General features: G+C 40.0%; 1 protein-coding gene across 1 annotated transcript in view; it reads left to right on the top strand.

Annotated features, from left to right (window-relative positions):
• COG5 (component of oligomeric golgi complex 5) overlaps positions 1–23,695 on the top strand; it is a 194,855-nt gene that overhangs the window by 80,558 nt on the left and 90,602 nt on the right. The window contains exon 7 of the mRNA XM_056846477.1: positions 6,366–6,496. Within this exon, the coding sequence (XP_056702455.1) occupies positions 6,366–6,496 (131 nt within the window). The remainder of the gene's footprint in view (positions 1–6,365; positions 6,497–23,695) is intronic.

The following is a 23,695-nucleotide window of genomic DNA, read 5'->3' as shown; positions in this document are numbered from 1 at the left end:
CAGCAGTTTTTAAAACGGATCAATGATACCCGACATGAAAGACTAGGGGCCAAGCACACAGATTACAAGTGAACTGTTTGAAACCATTTTGTTTGTAGCCTATATCAAGGGGGCAGTATTCTCACAAGAAGAGTCTTCTTCAAAGCACGCTGATGCCTCTTCTCTCTGAAGCAGAGCAAAATTTTGCTTGAGGTCCCTGCATCTGAACTGTAACAAATTGCAAAGCAAATGAAGGTTGGGGAAGCCTCTGGTCTTGTTGGAAATCGTATAGAGTAACAGCACACGGGCTCTTGGAAATCTTCTCCCACTTGACAGCGCTTTTGACATGATATGTCAGAAGCATTTTTAAAAAAAAAACTGAGAACAAGTGTGGGACAAATATCTCTTTTCATTCTAGGCCAGGCAGTAGTTTCTCCTGTTAATGTAGTTGTTATCATTTCTGTAGCACCGGACAGTTGGTTAAGTAAAGATGCTGCTACTTTACTGTACGCTGCTCAGATGGGGGTCTGTTCCTGAACATCGAGGGGCAGGACGCCGTCTTAGGCCTGGTGCTCATCTTAAGCTTCCACTACAGCGGCAGCAACAGAAGAAAGGGCCTTGGGGTTTGATGATGATGATACTGCTGGGTTGCAGAGAAGGCCTTTTTGTTAGTTGTATTACCCTCTGACACTGCCAAGCTGTTTGGAAGGTGGCAGTGGTCCTATGAAGAAGGGTGTTGGGTTAGGCCAGTTGATTGAGGTCTGGTGTCTGGACTCAAGGAAGCCGTTACAGGTTTTTTCTCATTAATCAGTTGAAGGAATGTAGGGAGAGAGAAGTTTACTTAGCTGACTGGATCAAAAGTACAGAATTAGGTCTGTAGGACTGATCTGTAATGACACCCCGTAGCTGGGAGGGTCACTAACCGAGAAACAGATAAAGTAGGTGAGGAGCTGGAGTAGATCCTCAAACCGCAAAGTGAGTTGATGGAAAAGATGCCATTAGAATAATGGGTGGATATAACCAAGGAGACTTCCTCCAGCCATGGAAGAGCCTTAAGCTGGATGTAGGCTCCTTAGGCTGGAGGTAGGCTTCAGACTTTGCTCAGTGGAGTATAACGAGTTTGGTTTGTTTCGTGTTGAAGAAGAGGTGGTTTTTATATGCTGATTTTCTCTACTTTTCAAAGAGAATCAAACCAGCTTACAATCTCCTTCCCTTCCTCTCCCCACAACAGACACCTTGTGAGGTAGGTGAGGCTGAGAGAGCTCTGAGAGAACTGTGTCTAGCCCAAGAACACCCAACTAGCTTCATGTGTAGGAGTGGGGATACCAACACAGTTCACCAAATTAGAGTCCACCGCTCATGTGTAGGAGTGGGGAATCAATAATTAGATGCCTCGGTATGCAAAAGTTGCTACATAGTTCAGTCTGGGTTTCATAGCTTAGTTGTAGTGCTATCATGAGCAATAGGTTCCTAACATGGTATAATGACAACATTTTCCAACTTTCTTCTGGTTTCAAGTGACCCATAAGTACATGAAACAAAGCAAACTCATTACAACTATCAAATAAAGTACACAGGTCACAAAATACTCTAACTGGTGGCTTAACATCCTATTATCTGTTGAGTTAGAGAAGTAGAATGTCCATAAAATGTGACTTAAGAAGGCAGTCTGTGATCCATGAAACTCAATAAGAACTTGATGTACGTGATCTCATCTTACTAATGCCGAAATCACTCTGGCATATCCATGGCTGGGAGCTATTCAAGTGTAAAATCTGTTAATACTTGAGAGGATCCATGATATTCATTGGCGCATTTGAATTTATTCATCATAATAAAACATTGGCACAAATTCCACCACTCTGTTCAGCAAAGTTTGAAACATTCCTTCAATTTAAGTGGGTCATCCACCTGAGGAAGAGCCCCTTAATTGGCAGAAGACTCTGTAGGCTGGAAGAAGGCTGAACAGAGGGGTAAGTTATCTGCCACCATGTACAACGCAACATTACCACTGTGTTGAGGTATCTGCTTTGCTGCTGAAGCATCCTGTGACCTAACAGAACGTTGAAGGGTCAGTTGACATTTATTCATTTATTTAAAGTACTAATATATTCTGCCTAATTACAGACCTTCAGGGTGGCTCACAATAAAAGAAAATAGAAATAAGAGAAATACAGGAAGGTGTTTTTTTTTATTTTTTGAAGGGGGGTAGCAGTGACTGTTATAAAGGGAATGGGTGGGCAATTATGAAATAAAATGGCTTTTCCCTGGTCCTCTTGTACCTGTTGCAGCTCTTGAAAAGTTCCCCAGTGGAGTGAGGAAAATGGCTCTCACCCTCCAAAGTGCACTACCTAGTCCAAGTCAGGTAACATCAGATGTTTTGCCTGTGGTTGAGTGAGTGAGTGAGTCTTGTCTTTGCCTGAGCAGATAGAAAGTCCGTGGATCTGGTCCTTCCCAGCAGCAGTGGTAAATGATGAAGGTACCAAGGGAGGTAATGTATTGAGCTGTCCTCTCCCCAGTCTGTGAATCTGGTCCTTCCCAGCAGCAGTGGTAAATGATGAAGGTACCAAGGGAGGGAATGTATTGAGCTGTCCTCTCCCCAGTCCTTAGATCAGTGGTTCCCAAACTTTTGCAGGCCATCGCCCCCTTGGTCCCAAAAACTCATCCTCAGTGCCCCCAATCCTATTAAAAACATCATTCAGAATAATGGTTTGCACGACACACTAAGGAAGGTAATAACCGTAAAATTCAAAGCAGTAACAGTTAATTGCACATTTATTCAAAATCCTGTTAAAACTTTTTAATTTAATTTCTTCAACAGTATTGATGAGCTTGATGCAGTGATAGTAGCATTTCAAAGTCTGATAGTCACTTAGCAAGAATCTTAGACTGACAAGTCACTAAAGTGGAATTGGTGGTAGTGCCTTGTCAGGTGTGCGAAATCTGAATTTACCTGACTATGTAATGTTTAAGTAGTTCTTTGTCCAATGTTTGAGACAGCAGAATACGAATAGAATTAGGAGTTCAGAAAATAAAAAAGATCCTACAAATCTTTTCTGCCATTTCCCCTTTTTCCAAAATAATCCTGAAAATACAAGAAGACTGATACCGTTTGTAACCTCCTCCCAAGAAGTCTTTGATTAGGACAGGTCTATTTTAATTCAAGTTTTGTTGTGGAAATGTGGCTTGGCTTTGTTGTGGAATTGTGGCTTAAATTTCTGCAGGCTTATGGGTTGTGTGTGTATGATTTTCACCAATTTCTGCCTCCTGTGGCAGCCAAGAAGATCCTCAGATTTTCACTTCTGGAGGATTGAGATCACTAGGTACATCTTGTGGAGGAATCAGAAGTCTTACAAAGGAGGGGAAGGGATCTGCAAAAAATCCCCCCTCTGGTATCTACAGAAATTCTAGGCTGGATCCAAGCCAATATCTATTTCTAAAATTGGCAACAATGTTGAAGGATACAGTTTTCGCCGTCTAGTGTAAGAAACAGTGTTTACATTCTAGCTCAGCAAAAGGCTCTAATTGGTTTTTAAAAACTGGCATTTTTGTTATGAAGAAAGTGGTACAAAGAGCTACAGCTATGACATGGTTTTGGAGAGAGGCGCTACTCAGAGTTTTCACCAATGTAACGGCTTATTTACTGTCTCTTCTGTGATACACTTCAGTGCCTTTAGAGCAATATTCAGTTATCATCTGCTTTAAGTGCCGTTGAGCTAGACGAAATTACTTCTACACTTCAAATGCAGGATTTCTGTCTGGAATAAAAATGAATTGGGATTGAAATTGCTCAAGAAATGTCTTTGATTTTTTTTTTTAAATTAGGGCTGTTTATTTTTTGTACCAAAAGAAATCCAAGTGGAGCACAAACAAAACCTTGTGCTAGCATAGTAAGAAAGCTGTCCTGCTTTAATGGGAGAGTTTAAACATGAAATACAAATAATTTACGGAATAAAATTTTCTTTAAAAATGATACAAAGAAATAAACCTGGCATATGTGGGATATTAGTAACATTTCTGTTTCAGTCAAATATCTTTATAATATTTTAATTTTACAGCTTTGACTACAGTCTTGTAATGGCTAGCTGTGGGATGCTTAATATCAGCAACTGAACTGCAGCTGTTGGGTTAGATACAGCCGGATTTTCTGTCCCATGTTTCCCTGTTTCCCTCCATACCACAGTCCCCATTCCACATGTTTTTTGTATATGCAGGCCCTGTGGTTCTCAGAATAGCCTTTTTGCATGGTTAAACTGGACATTACCTTCCTTTTTCATCTGTGGAAAAGCTGGTTGGATCCAACCCGTAATCCTGACCCTCAAAAATGTTTCCAAATGATACTTTTGTATGAAAATTACACAGCTATAAGTCACATTCATTTTGCATACTGTATGATTGCCCTTTTCAAAACCAAACCACTTCTGTCATTGGCTGCTGTTAGGCAGAGTTAGACCTGGAAACCCAAAGTCCATAGATTTAGAAGGGTGTAACTCTGTTTAGGATTATGCTACTAGTCATTTCTAATTGCAATACACATAAAGTTGTTTATGGGATCCTTTGTCCGTGTCAACTTTTGTACATTGGATCAACAAGGTGCACTATTAGAACTAGGATTATAGAACACAGATCAAGGATTAGGTCTCAGTACAAAGATGCTCCAATGGTAGATCATTATATTAAAAAAAACATTCAGACCTTGACATGCGGTTTTTTATTATTTGGATATTACAAACAAAGAGATACCAACAAATACCAACAAATAGACATATCAAGAGTGCTTACTCAAAATGAAGCCTTTTTTATTCATCTTTTTGATACAGTTGAGGCCAGTGGGTTGAACGTAGCACAGGATTTATCATGTTTTCTCTAATGTAAGAACTTGGAGACAGTGAAGAATTAGTGGGTTAAGAATCTACAGCTGCAAACAATTAACTGGATAGTATTAGTACAGGCATGGGAGTTGTAAATTCTTATTGTATCCAGCCCAGGAACACAAAAACTTGTAAGCACCAAGCTACACTGATTAAGTCTGGGTGAGTCTTTTTGTTATCATTTATTTGCCTAGTTTTCAGTTAGATTTGTAGAAATGATTATAATAAATAGTTTTAATACATATTTGTATAATTGTTAATGTTAAATGTAAATTACAGCATAGGAATACATGCATCTGAGAATTGCGAGTCAAGAAATTAACTGAAGAAGTTATCAATACGAAATGGCTTGATGAGCCTCTGGAGGGGAGTGTCCGTCTTGCTTTTCACATCAATGGACTCCTAATTTGGGACTGATTTAGGCAATATTGGAAATGCTTTTTTACATCAAAGGACTCCTAATTTGGGACTGACTTGTGCAATATTTGAACAGCAGCAATTATATATAGGCTATACAGCCATGAATGAAAACTATGTTTAAATTATGAAAGAAGCTGTAAGCTATATAAGAGCAAAAAAATTTATTTTAAATTGTTAGTGATATAGATATAGTGATATAGTCACATGGTGAAGGGATAAACACTGGTGTTATAGTGTATGTGTGTATGTGCTGAATACAGAAAATTTGTTAAATATCATAGGGTTTGAACATAGAAGAGAGCTTGACTCATGGTAATAGCGTTGGCAGAAGCAGTTCCTGATTGCACATAATGCGCCCTTGCGTCCTTATTTTACCTATATATTGTTACAGTTTCCAGATACTGGGGTTCTTTTATATACTGCTCCTGTTAATTTTATCACTTTTATTTTTTCCTCTTTGCCACTCTATGCTTTTATTTTTAAAAGCACTTTTTAAAAATAACAGTGTAAAAAGGTGATTGCCCCAGCTGAAAATAGATTGTGTTCCTTTCTTCTATGACTCTGGTATCACAAGTCAATGGGTTGGATTCAGAGAACTTTGAGCAGAAGGGGAAATAGCTGCTAGCTCTGGTCTGTGGACTCTTGCATGAGGCCCATTGTTGTAATATATTTTGTAGTGGTTCACCTGCTTGCGCGAGTGGAATAATATCAACGGGTTTAACTTCCTTTTTTTCACACAGCATTCTAGAGCATGATCTAAACCAGACTTTTGAGGATCAGAAAGTGCCTGTTGCATGTGGAAGCGCGTTTTTGGATTCAGTAAATTATTCTTGTACTTTAACTGGAACATTCTCTTGGTCATCGTGATTGTGCTTAGTAGAAACAAATTGACTTAGTATGTTGTTGAAATATCCATAACTTGGGTAACAGTGTTCCTTCTGGTACCTTGTAAAATAAATGGTTGGAATGTATGTCAGTATGAAGTGTTCTTGATATGAAAATGTGACATGTGAAATAACACCTAAAAGGTGTAGCATTTTTAGTTCTCGTTGTCAGACTTTTTATAATATAATCAAAATCCTGTTACTTTTATAGATTACCTTTCTCAAGGAATAGATCTCTCCGGAATAGAAGTGATTGAAAATGACCTGCTTTTTATTGCAAGAGCTCGACTGGAGGTGGAAAATCAGGCTAAACGTTTGCTCGAGCAAGGAATTGAGACTCAGGTACCATGCGTTATGATTTTTCTCAGAAGCAGATACATAAAACTTTTACTGTTTATAGTGAAGTGAGTGGATTGGACTGTTTGCAGATATATTGGTGAATGTGGTGCTTCTCTTGCAGCTGTGTAACCAATTCAGTTTATTCCCAATAGTATCGTTTTGCTGGATCACAACATGAAAACCTAACATTCTGACCTGACTTGTGGACCCTTGAAAACAGTGTGCAGGTAGGGAAAACAGGTGCCTCTCCCCACATGCTGCAGCCTTGATCAGTATCAGGCCGCCATGGCTTTTGAAAACAGAGGGAACTTCATTCCTAAAATGGCAGACACCATGGGGGCACCATCATGGCTAGTTTGGCTCTCAGACCCAGTCAGTGGCAGCAACCCGGTGGACTGGCCATTAGAATCACTGGGGAAATTCCCAGTGAGCGGCTTCTCCCCCCCCCACCGGAGGGTTGTTGGGGGCAGGCCAACTCACCTTTCACTTCCCACATTACCACTGTCCAGATTTGAGCTGAGTGTCTCCTTTGCAGGGGTTGCTCAGCTTGAACTCAGACAACAACAGTGAATGCAGGCTCACCCATCCCAGTAGGTCCAGTAGGTATCTGAAAGTACTTAATGTTGTTAGACAAGGTCAAATGGTACATGCATAGCATACAAACAATTTTCTCTTTCTATTAAATGCTGAAAAATAACTGACAAGTGAAGCCCTGAAAATTAATCTTCCTTGATGTGAACAATTGACAGTTCTGTTAGGTGGTGTATCAAAATAATTGTGAAATGATTAGTCTGCATGCCTGCTGTGCGTGGCCAGTGACTTGCTTCCAGTCACACCAAGAACCATTTGGAAGAACTTTATTAGTGTTTAGATGTATCTGGAGTGGAAGGAAGATTGAAAGTACCATGATGAAATGCTTCAGAGCTAGCTTCTTTGTTTTCTCTGTAAGAACGAATAGACAATTTGTGTCCTGAGAAACATGTCAAGGGTGTTTCTCAGGACACAAATTGCCTATTTGTGACAACATGTCAAGAGTGTTGTAGGAAGGGAGGGTGAATAAAAAAGGAATTGCAGATTTTAGATCTTTTTCATTCCTCCTCATATGGTACAGGCTGTGTCTTTTTTATTCTTCCTCATATGGTTCAGGCTGCATTTTCATCCCTCATATGATTCACACTGTGTGTGTTCATATGACAACTGAATTTATATTCTTGGAGTCCTTGGTATGCTAGTTTGAGTGAAGCAATCACTAGAATTTTGTATGCATTTTAGTTCATTAGGTGAATTTTTGAGCTCTTTAACATTCTTGATAAATTGTAACTGTTCAGGGTTATGTAGCACAAGTTCATACTTTACTTTTTCGCTGTTAAGTTCACTTGTTAGGCTCACTACGGTAGAGATGATACTCATGCCCTAAGTAGCCAATTCTGTGCCTACCTACCGAGTTACCACTTAACATGAATTATCAGTTTTGTTTTGCATCTTTTGGTTTTGGCCTAGAAAATATCAAATAATTCACATCCTGAAAGCTGTTTCTCCATTTTCCTTCTCCTGCTGAAAGGAAGATAGCAACAGACAGGTTAATGTTGCTCTTGTTGTCTTTCTCTCTCTGCATGTGTGTATACATATGTGTACCAAATGGTACATGCCCAATCAGAAGTATTGCCCAGGGCCCACAAAAACCATGAGCCAGTCCTGTTTCCAAAATAGAGAAAAATGATGAGCGAATTTCATATAGTGAAACTTAATGCCTGAGGTATCTTTCTTTTGGTCCCCCCACCTCCACTGTTTTTAGGGACCTAAGAGCAGGAATTCTCTCAGAGGACATGGACTTTCCTAATAAACATCTTCAGTCATTGTAAACAACATTTAATCATACGCAACAAGGTCTGCTAATATATTCAATAAATATTGATATGGTGACAGACTAGATTTCTCGATATGAATATGGTACATTTGTATATATAAAATTGAGATTAGATAAAAGGGGAAATATACAAAATACACTGATAATATCTTTTTGAGTTTGGATTATGACTGATCAAGATAACAGTGGTTTGCCATATCTTAACTAACTCGATAGACTTTAAAATATTTTCATGTTATGCTTTCTGTAATGCTGGTGTTCCATTTCATCTTCTGTTGGTAGCAGACCGGGTCAAGGGCTGAACCACCAAATGTGAGCTGTGCTTGCCTTCCCATCATTAGCAATCAATATAATTGGACTCGAGCCCAATTTGGTAATAGAAGGTCTGACAGGCACCAGAATAGCACTTGGCTTATTATCAGTTAAGCACTTTTCTGTCCTTATGATACTTGTGACTATTATGCTTCTTTTCCTTTTGTCATACAATAGAAGGCTCTTAATTTGTGCTCTTAATTTGTGCTCGCTGTTCAGCAGCCTATAGTCCTCCTGGAGAGAATAAAGTCTGAAAGGGCTTGGATTAAAATAAATTGTTCTACTGAATACAAACGCCGGAATAAAAATGATACTCAACAGCTGTCATTACTATATTCTTGATTTCAAAGTGGGAGGGTTCAGGGCATCCCACCTTTTGAACACATGGTGGAGCCCCACTTAACTCCTTGATACTCCCAGAAATTTTGGGCCTACTTTGCTCATTAAGCAGGGATCATTGTGACTTCCTATTATTCTGCTAACCATTCCCAAGGGGAAACTTTAATCAACTAGCTGTCTCAATTTAGCACCAGTAGCAAGCCAAAACATGTTGCGTTTTCTGAAGCTAGCTAGCTCTTTGACCTTCCTGGAAGGTGCACTCATAACAATTTGCTCCTGTTAGCTCAGGAACGTTTCTTCGTGACATTTTTCCTTTGCAGAAAATTTTCCTTCATGAACCAACATGTGCTGGCGCATACTGTGATCCAGTTGTACATATGCCACAAAACCAATATATGTAATTATAGCTACACAAGTGTTGTATGTATTTATGCATGCCTTTATCATGGAAGGAACCCTCAAAATGAGACAAAAGAGATGGTAATGTAGGTTGGGATCCAAAGGTGCTGTTTTGTCAGCGTAATGGACATCTGTTCATGGAGAGGACTATTTCTGCCTGTTCCTCTTTGCATTGCTACCCCACCCCATGCCGTTCTTGAGACTTCTTTGAGCCCCTGGAGCAGCCTCAGGAAGGGGGCAGAGGCAGGAAACTCTTGCTCTGCAAACTTTACTCCTCTTGTCAAGATTCGGACCCAACCCTTTGTGCATTTAGATTAGTGAGGACTATAAAGCTGTAATGCTCAAGTAAATCTAAGCTTCTGAAGTTCTGAGTTGTATTTTTCATTTTCTTTTTTCCATCCTGACCTTCCTCTGAGAATTTCATGGTGGCACATATTGGCTTATCCCACTTTGTCTTCCCATCCCTGTAAAGTTTACCTTGGCAGAGCAGGAATTCGAATTCAGGTTTTCCTAATAAGAACTGGGTTTTATCCACTACACTCTGGTTAATAATAGTAATATCGAACGTATTGTAAGGTTGGCCTTAGTACATAGCACCTAAGTTTGTTTATTTTTTTAAGAGTGGCATAATTATTGCTTTCAAAGGGATAGCTGTGTTGGTTTATCATAGCTAAAATACCAAAGATTAGCACTATTGTGGATGAGGAGCAGAGGGGCAAGCTAAATAGCTGTGACATTTATGGAGATGGAATGATGCGTTGGCCTCCCTGTGATGGGCAGAGAATGGGAAAGATAGGGAGAAATACATCATGCCACGTTTATAGATTTAAAAGAGGCTTTTGAGACAGTTCCCAGAGCAAGACTGTGGGCAAAGCTATGGGCTGCCACGGACGATGAAAGATGGTTGTTCCTTATTCAAACCATTCATGAGCAGACTGCTCTCAAAGTAAGGTATAGCCAGTTTGGGCATCTCACAGAATCCATCAAAACATGTGAAGGCATTAGGCAGGGATGCATTTTCGCTCCAACATTATTCACTTTTTATCTGAACAACTTGGTGGACACTTTGAATACTCGTGACTTTTCATTCACCCAAGGTAGCAAGCCAGCATATACTAGTTTTGCTATATGCAGATGATGTGGGGGTAAATATTAGAACCCGGGTAGGGTTACAGAGAGTGTTAAACAAACTTGCTCTTTCTTGTGAAATGGAATAGCTCACAGTTATCAAAAAACCAAGATTCTTACCTTTGGGAATAGTCCTAAAATAAGATGCTGGAAATCGCAGGGGAATAAGATAGAATAAGTCTCTGATTTCAAATATCTCAGGGTTGTGCTGCAGTCTTCAGGTGCAAAAATGGCCCATCATAATATGATGGCAGCTTCTGGTGCAAGATCAGCAACTAGCATATTAAAATTTCATAGATCCGAAGGGGGCTTTTTTATACTTGCAGCCCTTACGCTGTTCAAAGCTAAAATGTTATCTCAATTAGTTTATGGATCATACTTAGGACCGCCATCTTCTTCATTTAACCCTCTTGAGAGAGTCCAGTCAGAAGATTCTAAGGACACTTTTACAAGTTCCCAAATGTGTGTCCATTGCTTGGATCAGATTAGAAACTGGAATGATGAGAGTTGAGGCCAGAATATGTGTTTTGTCAATCTGTAAGTGGTTATCAGGCAGTCTAAATCTTAAAGGTTTATTCCCTCTAATTTTACAAGATAACTTTCAATCCAGCCGGTTTAGGGTGGTTTTAAGCTCTCTTCAAAAATTGGGTCTTTCCCTTCAAACTCTTCAGGACCTAGGACTGGAGCATGCAAGAGTAGAAATTAAGTAGAGGGTAACTGACATAGAGAGGCAATTGGACATCGTGGTTGCTCCAGGCTTTATTTCATCTGAAAATGTTAGATATATAGCAGCCCCGACAGCCTATTTACATTTTCTGGAATCCAATAGGGCCAGAAGGGCGTTTATGTTAGCCAGAAGCAATACCTTACCTTCTGCAGTATTGGAGGGAAAATATAAGAAAATACCATATGAACAGAGGTTATGTGCATGCCCACAAAGAGATATTGAATTGATTGAGCACATGGTATTGATTGTGCTCGATATAATCAAATCCATAGTGAAACTATTGGGCCATTGCTGGAAAGGTTCCCTGGGAGATCCAATAAAATTAGGCTTTAATATCTTATCTCATATAAGAATCATCAAACGACATGGTTGGTTGCTCGATTTTGTACCCAGGTTTGTAATTTTAGAAAAAGTGAAGAAGGCTTTTTAATATAAAGAGTGATAGAGATTTAAAGTTCCTAAGTAGGATCTAATTTTTAGTATTTGCTAAGGAGAATTTGTTTATAGATTATGTTTATTCTGCAGTTTGTGTTTGGTATATATCATGTTTATTGGTGGTTGCTGCATGAAGTTGATTGTATATTGATCTTATTCCTTATGTTTATTCGCTGTACCTGTTTTTGTGCTGGTCGTGGACCGTAATAAAGTCATGTCATGTATGGGAAAGATCAGCTTCTCCGGGTAGAGAGGGTTGTTTACAACTTAAAGGGAAAACATGCTAGCTTTTTGATGTGTTAACACCTCTTGATTTGAGGGACCATGTTCTGGTGAGCTTGAGCTCCAGGATTTGGCACCCAGGTTGGCTAAGGCCCTAGGAGCCCCCGTGGTGAGAGGTCTGAAAAGGGGAGCTGTTCCTTTGTTTGGGGTTGTTGTTGGGGAAGTGCACTTGTTGCCATGAGGAATGATAGAGGAGAATAATGCTGGAGGATACTTGCATTTGTGTCCTGGGTGAGGCACCATGCTACTGGCAAAGATCACATGTTCAAGGATGGTAAGCAACTAGCCAGTAACATTTCTTTATTTTGCTTGGCTGTACCTAAAGGTAAGGTAGTCCTCTGTGCAAGCACCGGGTCATTCCTGACCCATGGGGTGATGTCACATCCCGACGTTTACTAGGCAGACTATGTTTACAAGATGGTTTTCCATTAGATGGCTCTACGTAGGACTGTCTTATAGCTGCCCTGCGTTTGTGCCTTGTAGAAATAAACTAAACCAAACCAAAGAGTCTGCACACATTCCAGCCAGCTTTCAGCATAAGTTGTGGCATAGCCGTTTATATGGACTTCTTGAGCATTTTTCTGCACTTCCTTTTTTTTTTTTAAAGAGAGATGATCATGTGAATACTCACTGTCTCTGGCTGCATTACATATTATGTTGTAGGTGGGATGGAGCACATAAGTATTTGCATTTCCCCCCCCTCCCCATCTTGCTTAAGCTGGGGACTTCTTTTTTTATATACAATTTTTTATTGCTTTTTCCATAAAGTTGATACAATAATCCCATTCGATATGCCATCTAGCTTATTTTTCCATATATAAACAATAATAATACAATGCTGAATGGATATCTTCATAGTAAAATACATATAACAATTTGAACTTCCCCCCCAACTTCCTCTAACCCATTCTTAATCCGGTCACTTCTTTGTATCATTCTTTGTCTATCCTTCTAAAACATTATATTTTTATTTTTATTTATCTATTTCTTTCTAATATCCATACAAACTCCATAACTTTGTAACCTATTTGATATGATTAATTAACATTAAAAATAATTAAAAATGTTAATGGGGTATAAATTATTCCAAAAACTAGGATAGAACTACACATACATAACATTATAATGTAAATTAAACTTTTATTATTATTATTTCCCTACACCTCCCCTTATTCCCATTATTTTAATACCCTCCAACCCTTCATCCATTCTTTTTAAAAGACTTTTTCTGTCGAGGGTTTCTATTGTTCTTTTCTTGCTTTCTTGGTATAGTCTCTTGAAGTCCATGGTGTCCAGTTGCTACATCTTGCCCAGTTGAGTCTTCATCCGGTCGCATTTCTTCTTGGTCTCTTCCTTTAATTGGATCTGTCAGTTCTTTGTGGCTTAATAGAAATCTTTCAGCCTCAACTGGTGAATTGACCGCACATCTGCTTTGTTTATAGATGAACGTGAGTCCTTGTGGTATTAACCAGGCATACTTTATTCCATTTTTCCTCAATATCGTTGTGAAGTCTTTGTAAGCATTTCTCTTTGCAACCAAGTGGCGAGGTATATCTTTCAGCATTATTAATGGTAATCCATCTACCGAAAGAGGACTATCATATTGGATTTGCATGATTGTATTCCTCATTTTGAGATCAAAAAAGGCAATCACAATCTCTCTAGGTGTTGATTTCTGTATTTTTGGTGACAGGAGAACTCTGTATATTTTGTCTATTGCATAGTTTAATTTTTGATCATTTAAATTGAAAATGTCAGCAAGTGATTTTATCATAGTCTCTCTGGTGTCCCCATATTTTTCCGTGAGATTGCATAATCGTAGATTTGATTCTCTCGATTTCATATCCAAAAGTGCTATCTGGTCCTTCAGAATCTCTCCTTGTATTTGTAGGTCTCCAATTTGTTTCTCATTATCTTTGGTTTCCTTGTAAATTTCCTTTTGTTCCTCCTCCACTTTTGTTATGGTAATTTCCATCTTATTCATGTCTATTTTTAATACCTTCACTTGTTCTTTAATTGACTTAATCTCATTCATAAGATTGTCAAGTTTCTGGTCAAGTAGTTGAGTCATATGCTGTGTTTGATGTTGGATTTGCTTGTTAAGTGTTTCAGTTTGCTGCATCAAAAGTTCCTCCACTCTTTTGTAATCCATGGTTCCCTGTAGAATTAGTTGTATAGGCGGTCAGTATTGATGTAACACTCACCATCGAGTTTCAAGAGTCTTCTAGTTACATCCGGTATTTCTCACAATGAAACGTGGCAGGAAGGCTCAAAAGCTAAAGTATTTCAAATCGGAGATAAAACTTCTTCCCTCCCCCTTCTGCCTTGGAGTCTTGAGTTGCTGCGTGCAACGTCACTCAAATCCTTAGTTGTTATGTCTGCCCGCAAGAAAGATTTATAATCCTCAGTCCGGTTGGTGATTTTACTTGCTTAATATCAAGTTATCTCATGGTCTTGGGAGGGGGGGGGGATGCGGGTGTACAGCTAGTTTAAAGAAACTCCTCTTTTTTTTTAAAAGCAAACAAAAGAAGTTCTTGGCACTTACAGGTCTCAGATGTTGGGGTTTCTGATGATTAAAATAATTCAATAGCTGGTATTTGGTAGAGGAGATCTGGTCCCGATTCCATTAGAGGCGCTCGCAGCGATGGTACTCCCTCAGCCAAGCGGGACAACATCCAAACTCCCCCGGGGTACGTTCCCGGGGGAGAGTTTGGGAGTCAAACCGCACTGGTCGGCAGCAGGAATTGCCTGCTCCACATTCCACCTTTTAGGAACGTGGTCGAGTCACTGAAAGTGACTCGTTTCCAAAGCGCCTCCTGGTTCTCTCAAGAGCTCTTGAGAGAAGTTGCGATCAGATCAGCCATCTTGCCGGAAGTTCAAGCTGGGGACTTCTTTAGGGGAGTTTAGGAACCAAGGCCCAAGGTTAAACATCCTTTTTCTTTCACAACGAAAAGTTCTTACCAAAGCATATGTCTGTAGGCTGATCTTTACCATATTTGTTTGAAGCAAATCCCATTGATTTCAGTGAGTCTTTACTTAGGACTCCAGCCATACTGTTCTACAAAAGAGCTTTAATGGCATTGTTCATAGGGCATAATTAGACATTATGTGATCTGTCTGTTACTGTCATATTCCGAAATGTTTAATGCTTGTCTTGAACTTTCATCCTGCTGAAACTGAAATGCTGTGCATGGGCATTAAAAATCAAACTAACATTCTGTACTGAAATACATTTTTTTCAAACTAGGGTTTAAAATAAACCACAGATTTCTCTGCAGTATAATCAGCTGATAGTGATATAACCTAGAATATCTTTTCAGTTTCCATAGGAACAGATGACAGAATATTTGAGCCTTGAAGTAGGTAAAATAAATTTCAGGGGATCTTGCTTATCAACGTCTGTATCATTGAAAGACTCCCCCCTCCAAAGTACACATTACATGAGACTCCTGCTGTTGAATCCAATGATATTTTATGTTTGTTTTTTTTAAGTTTTGGAATCTTTGTTTTGTGTTGGGATGTCTGCACATCACATAGACATGTTCCCTAGCATTAGTTGGTGGGAGGAGGGGGGTACAGACAGGATTTCAACAATGACATACTTTGAAATGTATTTTTAAATTATTTCCCCTCCAGACAGAGAAATTAATAGATCTGTAATAAGTTTAATCAGAACCAAATGGATCAGGAAAAGCAATGAATCAATTTCTTAAATTTGTTCTCATTTGCACCTTTTGTTTGCTGTAGCTCAGTCAAAATTCTGCACTTAAATTGGAGCTGTATTTTTTTTTTTGACCAAAGAAGAAAATGCTGCACTTCCAGAAAAATCAAGAGCCTAGTTTGAAGGCATAGCCCCTTGACTAAAGTTAAGCAGATCTGGGTGTGATTGCTGCCTGAATGGGAGACTTTCTGGTTAACTGTGCATATGCCACTTGAAGCTCATGGCAGAAAGAATGGATGTAAACATAATGAATATAAGGCAACCTGAAAACTGCCCTTCTGTATCTGGCGAAAGGTTCATGGGTTCTGTTTATTTATTGTGTTTTTCCTGTCTTACCTCAAAGAAGCTCATGACCCCCATTTTATCCCCACAACTGTAGGCTAGGCTGAGAGAGTAGTACTGGCTGGCCTGTTCTCATGTTACGGGGGGTCAGGTGGCTTGAAGCCCTGGTTTCAGTGGCAAGACAGTTCCAGCTTCCAGTGAACAGTCCAGCTAAGTTCAATGCGCAGAGCAGTCCAGTCCAACAGCTGTACTACAGGAGGAGAACTAAAGGTGCTGTAGGGAGATGTTGCAGGGACAAAGCTGAGGCAGCTACTTTTACAGTTGGCCCTGAAGCTCTGCATCTGGCTACAGAGAAGGGTGGGGGTATCAGTTTCCTAATGCCTGAACTAAGCCTTTAGCCATTGTTGGTTCCACACCTCCAAAAGACCAGCTCATGCTTCAGCTTTTGCACAGCTCCCTGCTACCAGGGCTCCAGCCCTCTAGGCCCTTATTGCCTCATAGGGAGCTCTCTGCTCTCTTGCTCCAGCTCCTGCTTCTGAATTGACTGACAGTTCCAGCTCAGTTCATTCTCAGCCACCTGCCTGTGATCCTCAGGAATCCCCACCCCTCCAGCCAGATACAGAATGAGCCGGTGGTACAGAGGGGTTTGTTCTGTATCACACTGTATCCTGTTCTCACATCCCACTCCCCTGTTCTCCATATCTGTCTGTTTAGTATATTTTTTTTATCCTGTCCTGACTCCAGAGCGGTTGAGGCAGCATACAAGGTTTTCCCTCCCCCATCTTATCCTAACACAGCCTGTGCTGAGAGCAAGTGACCTGGCGCCAAGGCCACCCAGTGAGCTTTCAGAACAGTGTGAGAATTTGACTGTGGGTCTCACAGATCCTAGTGTTAACATGCTAGCTACTACGCCACACTGTTGTTCCGTTCATTTGGAAAGCTTTCTTGTTGGTCAAATGTGACCCGCCTTAGGTTAAACCAATGTGCTGTCCATTATATGCAGAGTGTTCTGGTAGATAGGAGGGAAGGCATCATGGTACAGCCTAATTTCACCAGATCGCAGAAGCTAAACAGGGTCAGTGCTTGGATGGGAGACCACTGAGGAAGACTCTGCAGAGGAAGGCAATGTCAAACCATGTCTGCTTCTCACTTGCTTTGAAAGCTCCTTTCTGGGGTCACCATAAGTCATTTGCCACTTGACTTTACCTATGAATGTATTCAGATAGACAGAATTTACATTTCAGTTTTAGGTTTAAAATATTGTATGTTAATTTCTTTATAGTAGTAGCTGTTGGTGCTGTTATTGGTAGGTGAGTGAGTGATTTCTTACAGCCATATGTACTACAGTGAGCCGCTATTTAACAACCAAATATTTTCAGTGATTAAACGACAAAATGTGTTGGGTCCCATGAGTCACAACAGCCATCATTAATGTCCACCTCCTCACAGTAACATTAATCTGGCTTGAAATCTTGTCTGGATAAAATAAAAGATGATCCCTGTTAGTAAAAATCACATTACAGTTGAACCACTTAAAAACCTTGTTAAATATCTGAATTATATCTTTCCTGGAAGAGAATGGTGGCAGGGCCTCCTGAAAGGAAAAGAAATAAGCTGCCCATGAGCATTAATAACCAGGCTCCTTATTGGAAGGTGTCATCCCTGACAAATATTAACTTTGTGCTCTTAGAAAATCTGTACTCACTTTAGAATTGGTTAAACTTTTAAGGGAAAAGTTAATTGCTGGCAATAGTTACTAAATGAGAAATGGGAGGAGAGGACATTTATCACTCTTCTTTTAACCACGGAGTTATAGTTCTAGGAGCGTAAACTGTAAAGGGAAAACACCAAAGTATATAGGAAAAGCCAAAACTAAAAAATGGCTACTAATGCTTTTGGATTTTTTGCATGTTTTCTTTTAAAGATACTTGGATGTGATAGAAGTAGCAACATTCTAAGAAGTAGCAACATTCCAAACTAATCTGTATCTTGGTGTACACACAATACAAGACACCCTGGTTGCTGGAAATGTTTGAAAATTGGACATATATACATTTCTGCTTCAAAATGGGTGTGTGTGCAAATTGTCTCCCAAAATGATTACTAATAATGAAACAAAAAATGTTTAAGTATATTTTAAATCACCATTTTGTTGTGGAGATACTCAAGTAGAGATGTTAGGGGCCAGAAAAATTCAGAAAAAATATTTTTCTGGGGAACTGTTATGAATTTTTTCTGATGGGAAAATTTGGAAATCTTGGGAAGTACTGATTAGAACTCCTATAAAACAGTTTCTCTTTTGGAATGAGCGAAATGCTGTCTAAGACAAGGATTTACTTGCTCAAGATATGTAGCATGAAGACCTATGTAAGACAGAGTACAGTATTAATAATTCCTATGTATGCAGAAGAAGTATACAACTTATTTTCAAAGGTATATTTATTGCTTGAATATGAGTAACTTTGAAAACAATATGCTGTAATGTGTTTGATAATATCTTATTACAGAGTTTAGTGTTTTCAATGTTATCAAGTTTAACTTGATAGCCAGATATGCCCAGCACTCCTATGGTGACTTTTTGAGACTGTTTTTGTCCAATTAATACACTTTCTTTTGTTTACTACAAAAGTTGTTTTCTAATTTCAACTCCCCCCCACCTCTCAGAAACATATGCTAAGATAACAGAGGGTGCCATACTTTGCAGCTTTCTCTCGAGTATTGGGTATATTTTTAGTTTGGCTTGTAAAACGCTGGGATAAATATGCCAAATACTATAATTTTATATACTAAGTTATAAATGAGGCATTTTGTATTGTTGAAACAGTAAAATAAGTTTAGGATTGGTAAGAAAGTAAGTATTATGTGTATTTTAAATTTCACTCCCCTTCTGAAAGAAAAACAGGGGTAAAATTTTCCCCCATGTCTTCAAAATTTCTGGAATTTTTATATCTCTCCATGCAAGACAATTAACAGTCAGCTGTCTAAAACAATAAAAACAATCAATTAAAATAAAATATATATACTTTTACAACCAAGCAGTAAAATCATACAGTATTAAAGAAGTAGGTGGCTTTAATGTATGTGTTGGCAGAAGTAGACTTCATTTGGAGCCACAATGATGTTAACACAGGTGCCCAGCAAATGTGAGAGGGAGGAGCTTCTAAAGCTGCGGTGTTATAGAAGGGTGTGTATGTCTCTGGTGACTTCCCACTTAACTAGAAGGCATGGCAGCTAAGCTAAGAGCCTCTGATACAGATCTTATTTATTTTCTTCATTTATGGCTCATCTTTCTGAGACACAAGGCAGATCTTAGCTGGCAAGCAGGTTCATGTGGGGGCAAGCTGTCCTTAAGATATCCTAGGTGTTTTGGTTGTACCTGGAACAGACTGTGAAATTCTTTTAATCCTGTGGAAATACAATGAATTCCAATTAACAGTCTGACCGTTGTATCCTTCACTAGCTTGAAAAGACTTCTGCACCAGTTTTTAAAAGTATGAAATTTGGAACACGTGTAATCCAACATGGGGGATATGGAGTATTCTTTAGGTCAACAATAAAAACTTGGGACATGAATTCTGTCTTGTAGTACTGGCCAGTACTTCCACGCATAGCGAGCCAAGCTAAGGTGGAATTCTGTTGCCTCCTCAATACTGTGCATGGAATGTCCCCATCAATGGGTGCCTGGTTGTGACAGACTGCTCTCTGTCTTCTCAGCCATAGGAAGCTGATGGAAAATCAGAGCAGGCTGAAGGTGTCATGCGTATGATGCTTGATTGGCTTGTCAGTTCTATGCTTCCATGCAGGTGTGCCTTAAAAGACTCCCTGAGCCTAAAGAGGAGAAAGTATGGCTGTTAAAACAAAGGTTGAGCCAAATATTCTGTAGCATATATGTTTTCCTAAAAGAAAGCTTTGGGAGGCCCCAAAATAGTTACTAAAAGATGCCCCCCTCAAGCTTACTTTTGGCTGATGTTCACAATTTCAATCAGCTGCCGCTTTGGTGCGGTTTTTAAAAGTGGCTTTTTCCTAGTGACAGTGGCATCACTTTATCAATCAACTGTGGCTGTGTAACAGATTCATTTCTTAGAAAGGCTGTAGGGAAGGGGGAGAAGGGTTCTGGGGGTACAAATTAGCTAACAGTGGGAGCCAGAGTAGGGTGGTGGGGAAGATGCCTGAGTATGTGCGTAGTTCCACTCTTCTACATACTCCCAGTCTGGAGGGGGTGGGGAGAGCTCAAAACATCTCTGCTTAAAAATCCCGAAGGAAGCATGCTTTCGATGGGGAGGAGAGAGTTGTCATGGAAAGTGCTTTCCTTTTCAGCTCAGCCTGAGTTAAAGCAACCTTGATTGAGGAGCAAGTTATCTATAACCAAGCACCTGATGCATCCGGGATCAGACTCTCTGCCGTAGGCTAAACTGCTTGCTCATCTTCTATTCTAAAGGCTATGAAAATCTTGGCATTTCAGCAGTGAGCTGCCTTAAGGGAACCCTGTTAGGTGCTCATCTTTGAACATTCCTAGTTGCGTTTAAAGCTATAAAGTGTCTTGAGTCTAACACAAATGTCAGGTTTCTACAGTACCATATACAGTGAGGGGGGAAAGTATTTGATCCCTTCTAAATTTGCCCGTTTGCCCTCTGACAAAGAAATGACCAATCCATAATTTTAATGGTAGGTTTATTGTAGCTGTGAGAGTCAGAATAACAACAGGAAAACCCCCAGAAACCCAGAAGACAAAAGTCAGAGATTGATGTGCATTATAATGAGTGAAATAAGTATTTGATCCCCTATCAACCAGCCAGGTTAGGGTTAGGGTTCTGCTGTCTACAGAAACAATCAATCCATCATATTCCAAACTAGCCACCATGACCAAGTCCAAAGAGCTGTCCAAGGATGTCAGGGACAAGATGTAGACCTGCACAAGGCTGGACTGGGCTACAAGACTATTGCCAAGCAGCTTGGTGAGAAGGTGACAACCCTAACCCTAACTGTCAACCTCCCTCGGTCTGGGGCTCCATGCAAGATCTCATCTAGTGGAGTTGCAATGATCATGAGAACGGTGATGAAGCAGCCCAGAACTACACGGGGGGAACTTGTCAATGATCTCAGGGCAGCTGGGACCATAGTCACCATGAAAACAGTTGGTAACACACTACGCCGTGAAGGACTGAGATTCTGCAGCCCGCAAGGTCCCCTTGGTCAAGACAGCACATGTACAGGCCCGTCTGCAGTTTGCCAATGCACATCTCAATGACCCAGAGGAGAACTGGGTGAAAGTGGTGTGGTCAGATGAGACCAAAATCGAGCTCTTTGGCATCAACTCAACTCGCCGTGTTTGGAGGAGGAGGAATGCTGCCTACGACCCCAAGAACACCATCCCCACCGTCAAACATGGAGGGGGACATATTATGCTTTGGGAGTGTTTTTCTGCTAAGGGGACAGGACACCTTCACCACATCGAAGGGACGATGGACGGAACCATGTATCGTCAAATCTTGGATGAGCACCTCCTTCCCTCAGCCAGGGCATTGAAAATGGGTCGAGGATGGGTATTCCAGCATGACAATGACCCAAAACACATGGCCAAGGCAACAAAGGAGTGGCTCAAGAAGAAGCACATTAAGGTCCTGGAGTGGCCTAGCCAGTCTCCAGACTTTAATCTCATCGAAAATCTGTGGAGGGAGCTGAAGGTTCGAGTAGCTACACATCAGCCTCGAAATCTTACTGACTTGGAGAGGATCTGCAAAGAGGAGTGGGACAAAATACCTCCTGAGATGTGTGCAAACCTGGTGGCCACCTACAAGAAACGTCTGACCTCTGTAATTGCCAACAAGGGTTTTGCCACCAAGTACTAAGTCATCTTTTGCAAAGGGATCAAATACTTATTTTACTCATTATAATGCACATCAATCTCTGACTTTTGTCTTCTGGGTTTCTGGGGTTTTCCTGTTGTTATTCTGTCTCTCACAGCTACAATAAACCTACCATTAAAATTATGGACTGGTCATTTCTTCGTGAGAGGGCAAACGGGCAAATTCTTTTTTCCCCTCACTGTACATCTGGCTAGATCCCAAGAGCTGTTCAACCTAAGTTCCTAAATGCTTAAATAAAATTGTTTTTATTTATTTCTTTACATTATTTAAACCTTGCCTATCTGTTCAAAAAACCCAAGACAGTGTACAAAATACAATGTAGCCAATAACACCCCCATACAATGGTAAAACCTGAAAAATGGTAACAGAACCACACTGCTACTTTTGACAATTACATCATTGATTATTTCAGAACCTGATTGGGTGAGATAAGTGGACACTTGATCCTGATGGGGAATCAGCATGTTAGTAAGATGACCTGCAGCTTTTTCAACCATTGTGGCTTTGAATATACTGCATCTATGTGCAAAGTCCATTTCATATATTACATTCTTATATAGAGATTAGTCTCACAAGTACACTCTGGAGCACAAAGTGCTGCTTGAGTACATTTTCTGGCACAAATACACCAGTTGGACAGGCACTGCACAACCTGGGTGTCCTATCAGTGTATTCACAACATTAAAAAATGCTTAGTTGTAGAGTGTGCATGCTTTTTTCTGCACAGAGATCTGTGTGCAAGTTTTGGAACTGAAACATATAAGATTCTTAGATTGAAATGAAAGACACTGATTCTAGTTGTTGCTGTTTATTTAAATAGTGGAGGGAGCACTCATAAGAATTTTCAGAAACTATCATGCTACAGGCTAAGTACAAATTAGCTAACAGGTATACAAGGTATACTTACAAATGTTCCTTGGTAGAAATCTGAGAAAGTTACTCTTCATGTTTCAGTTGGCTAGGACCCTGATCAGTAAACGGTTTTATGGGAGGCCCAATAATGAGGGGGGGGGAGGCTCTGGGCCAGGCTCCCAAAGTGGAATGCCAGAAAATCTCATTGCCAAAGCAGTCAAAGTCTTTGTTAGCAAATGGGGTGGAAGGAGCGTAACTGGTATTCTTCAGAGATCTAGGTATGGCCCTGGAACTTCCCCTGGCTTCAAGGTGCCATAGCTCAGTGGTAGAGCATCTGCTTTGCATGCAGAAGGTACCAGGTTCAATCCCTGGCATCTCCCATTCAAAACGGACCAGGTAATAGTTGATGTGAAAGATCTCTACCTGGGTCCCTGGAGAGCCACTGCTGGTCAGAGCAGACATACTGACCTTGATAGACCAAGGGTCTGACTTGGTATAAGATAGCTTCATGTGTTTATCTGTATTATGAGGTCAAATGAAGAACAGACAGGAAGAAGAGCCACCAACATCTCTGTTCGCAGTTTTCATACATTCTACAGTCAAATGTCTTTCAGGCAATCTGCAGCATTAGATAATGATAATTCTTAGGTATAGTATAGACGTTTGTCTCATTATCAAGAATATTTTTTCTTGTAAAGGAAATCTTGTCAACAGTTACTATGCTATAATATGTTTAATAATGCATTATTCAAGAGTTCAGGTTTGCAGTGGTATGAAGTTTATCTTTATATGCAAATATGCTGACAGTCCTACCTATTGTGACTATATGAGACTGTTTCTGTCCAAATAATACTTTCTTTTGTTTACTACAGAATTTATTTTCTACCTTCAGTGTTTATTGTTTCATCTCTCTCAGATGGAAGAAATTAAGATCCATGCACTACAGTAGCATGGAGTGCTGCAGTTTGCAACTCTTGGGGATTGGGGATCC

The sequence above is a fragment of the Euleptes europaea genome, chromosome 3, assembly GCF_029931775.1.
Source record: "Euleptes europaea isolate rEulEur1 chromosome 3, rEulEur1.hap1, whole genome shotgun sequence".
NCBI classification, from domain to species: Eukaryota; Metazoa; Chordata; class Lepidosauria; order Squamata; family Sphaerodactylidae; genus Euleptes; species Euleptes europaea.
This window is presented reverse-complemented; position numbering and strand designations above follow the sequence as displayed.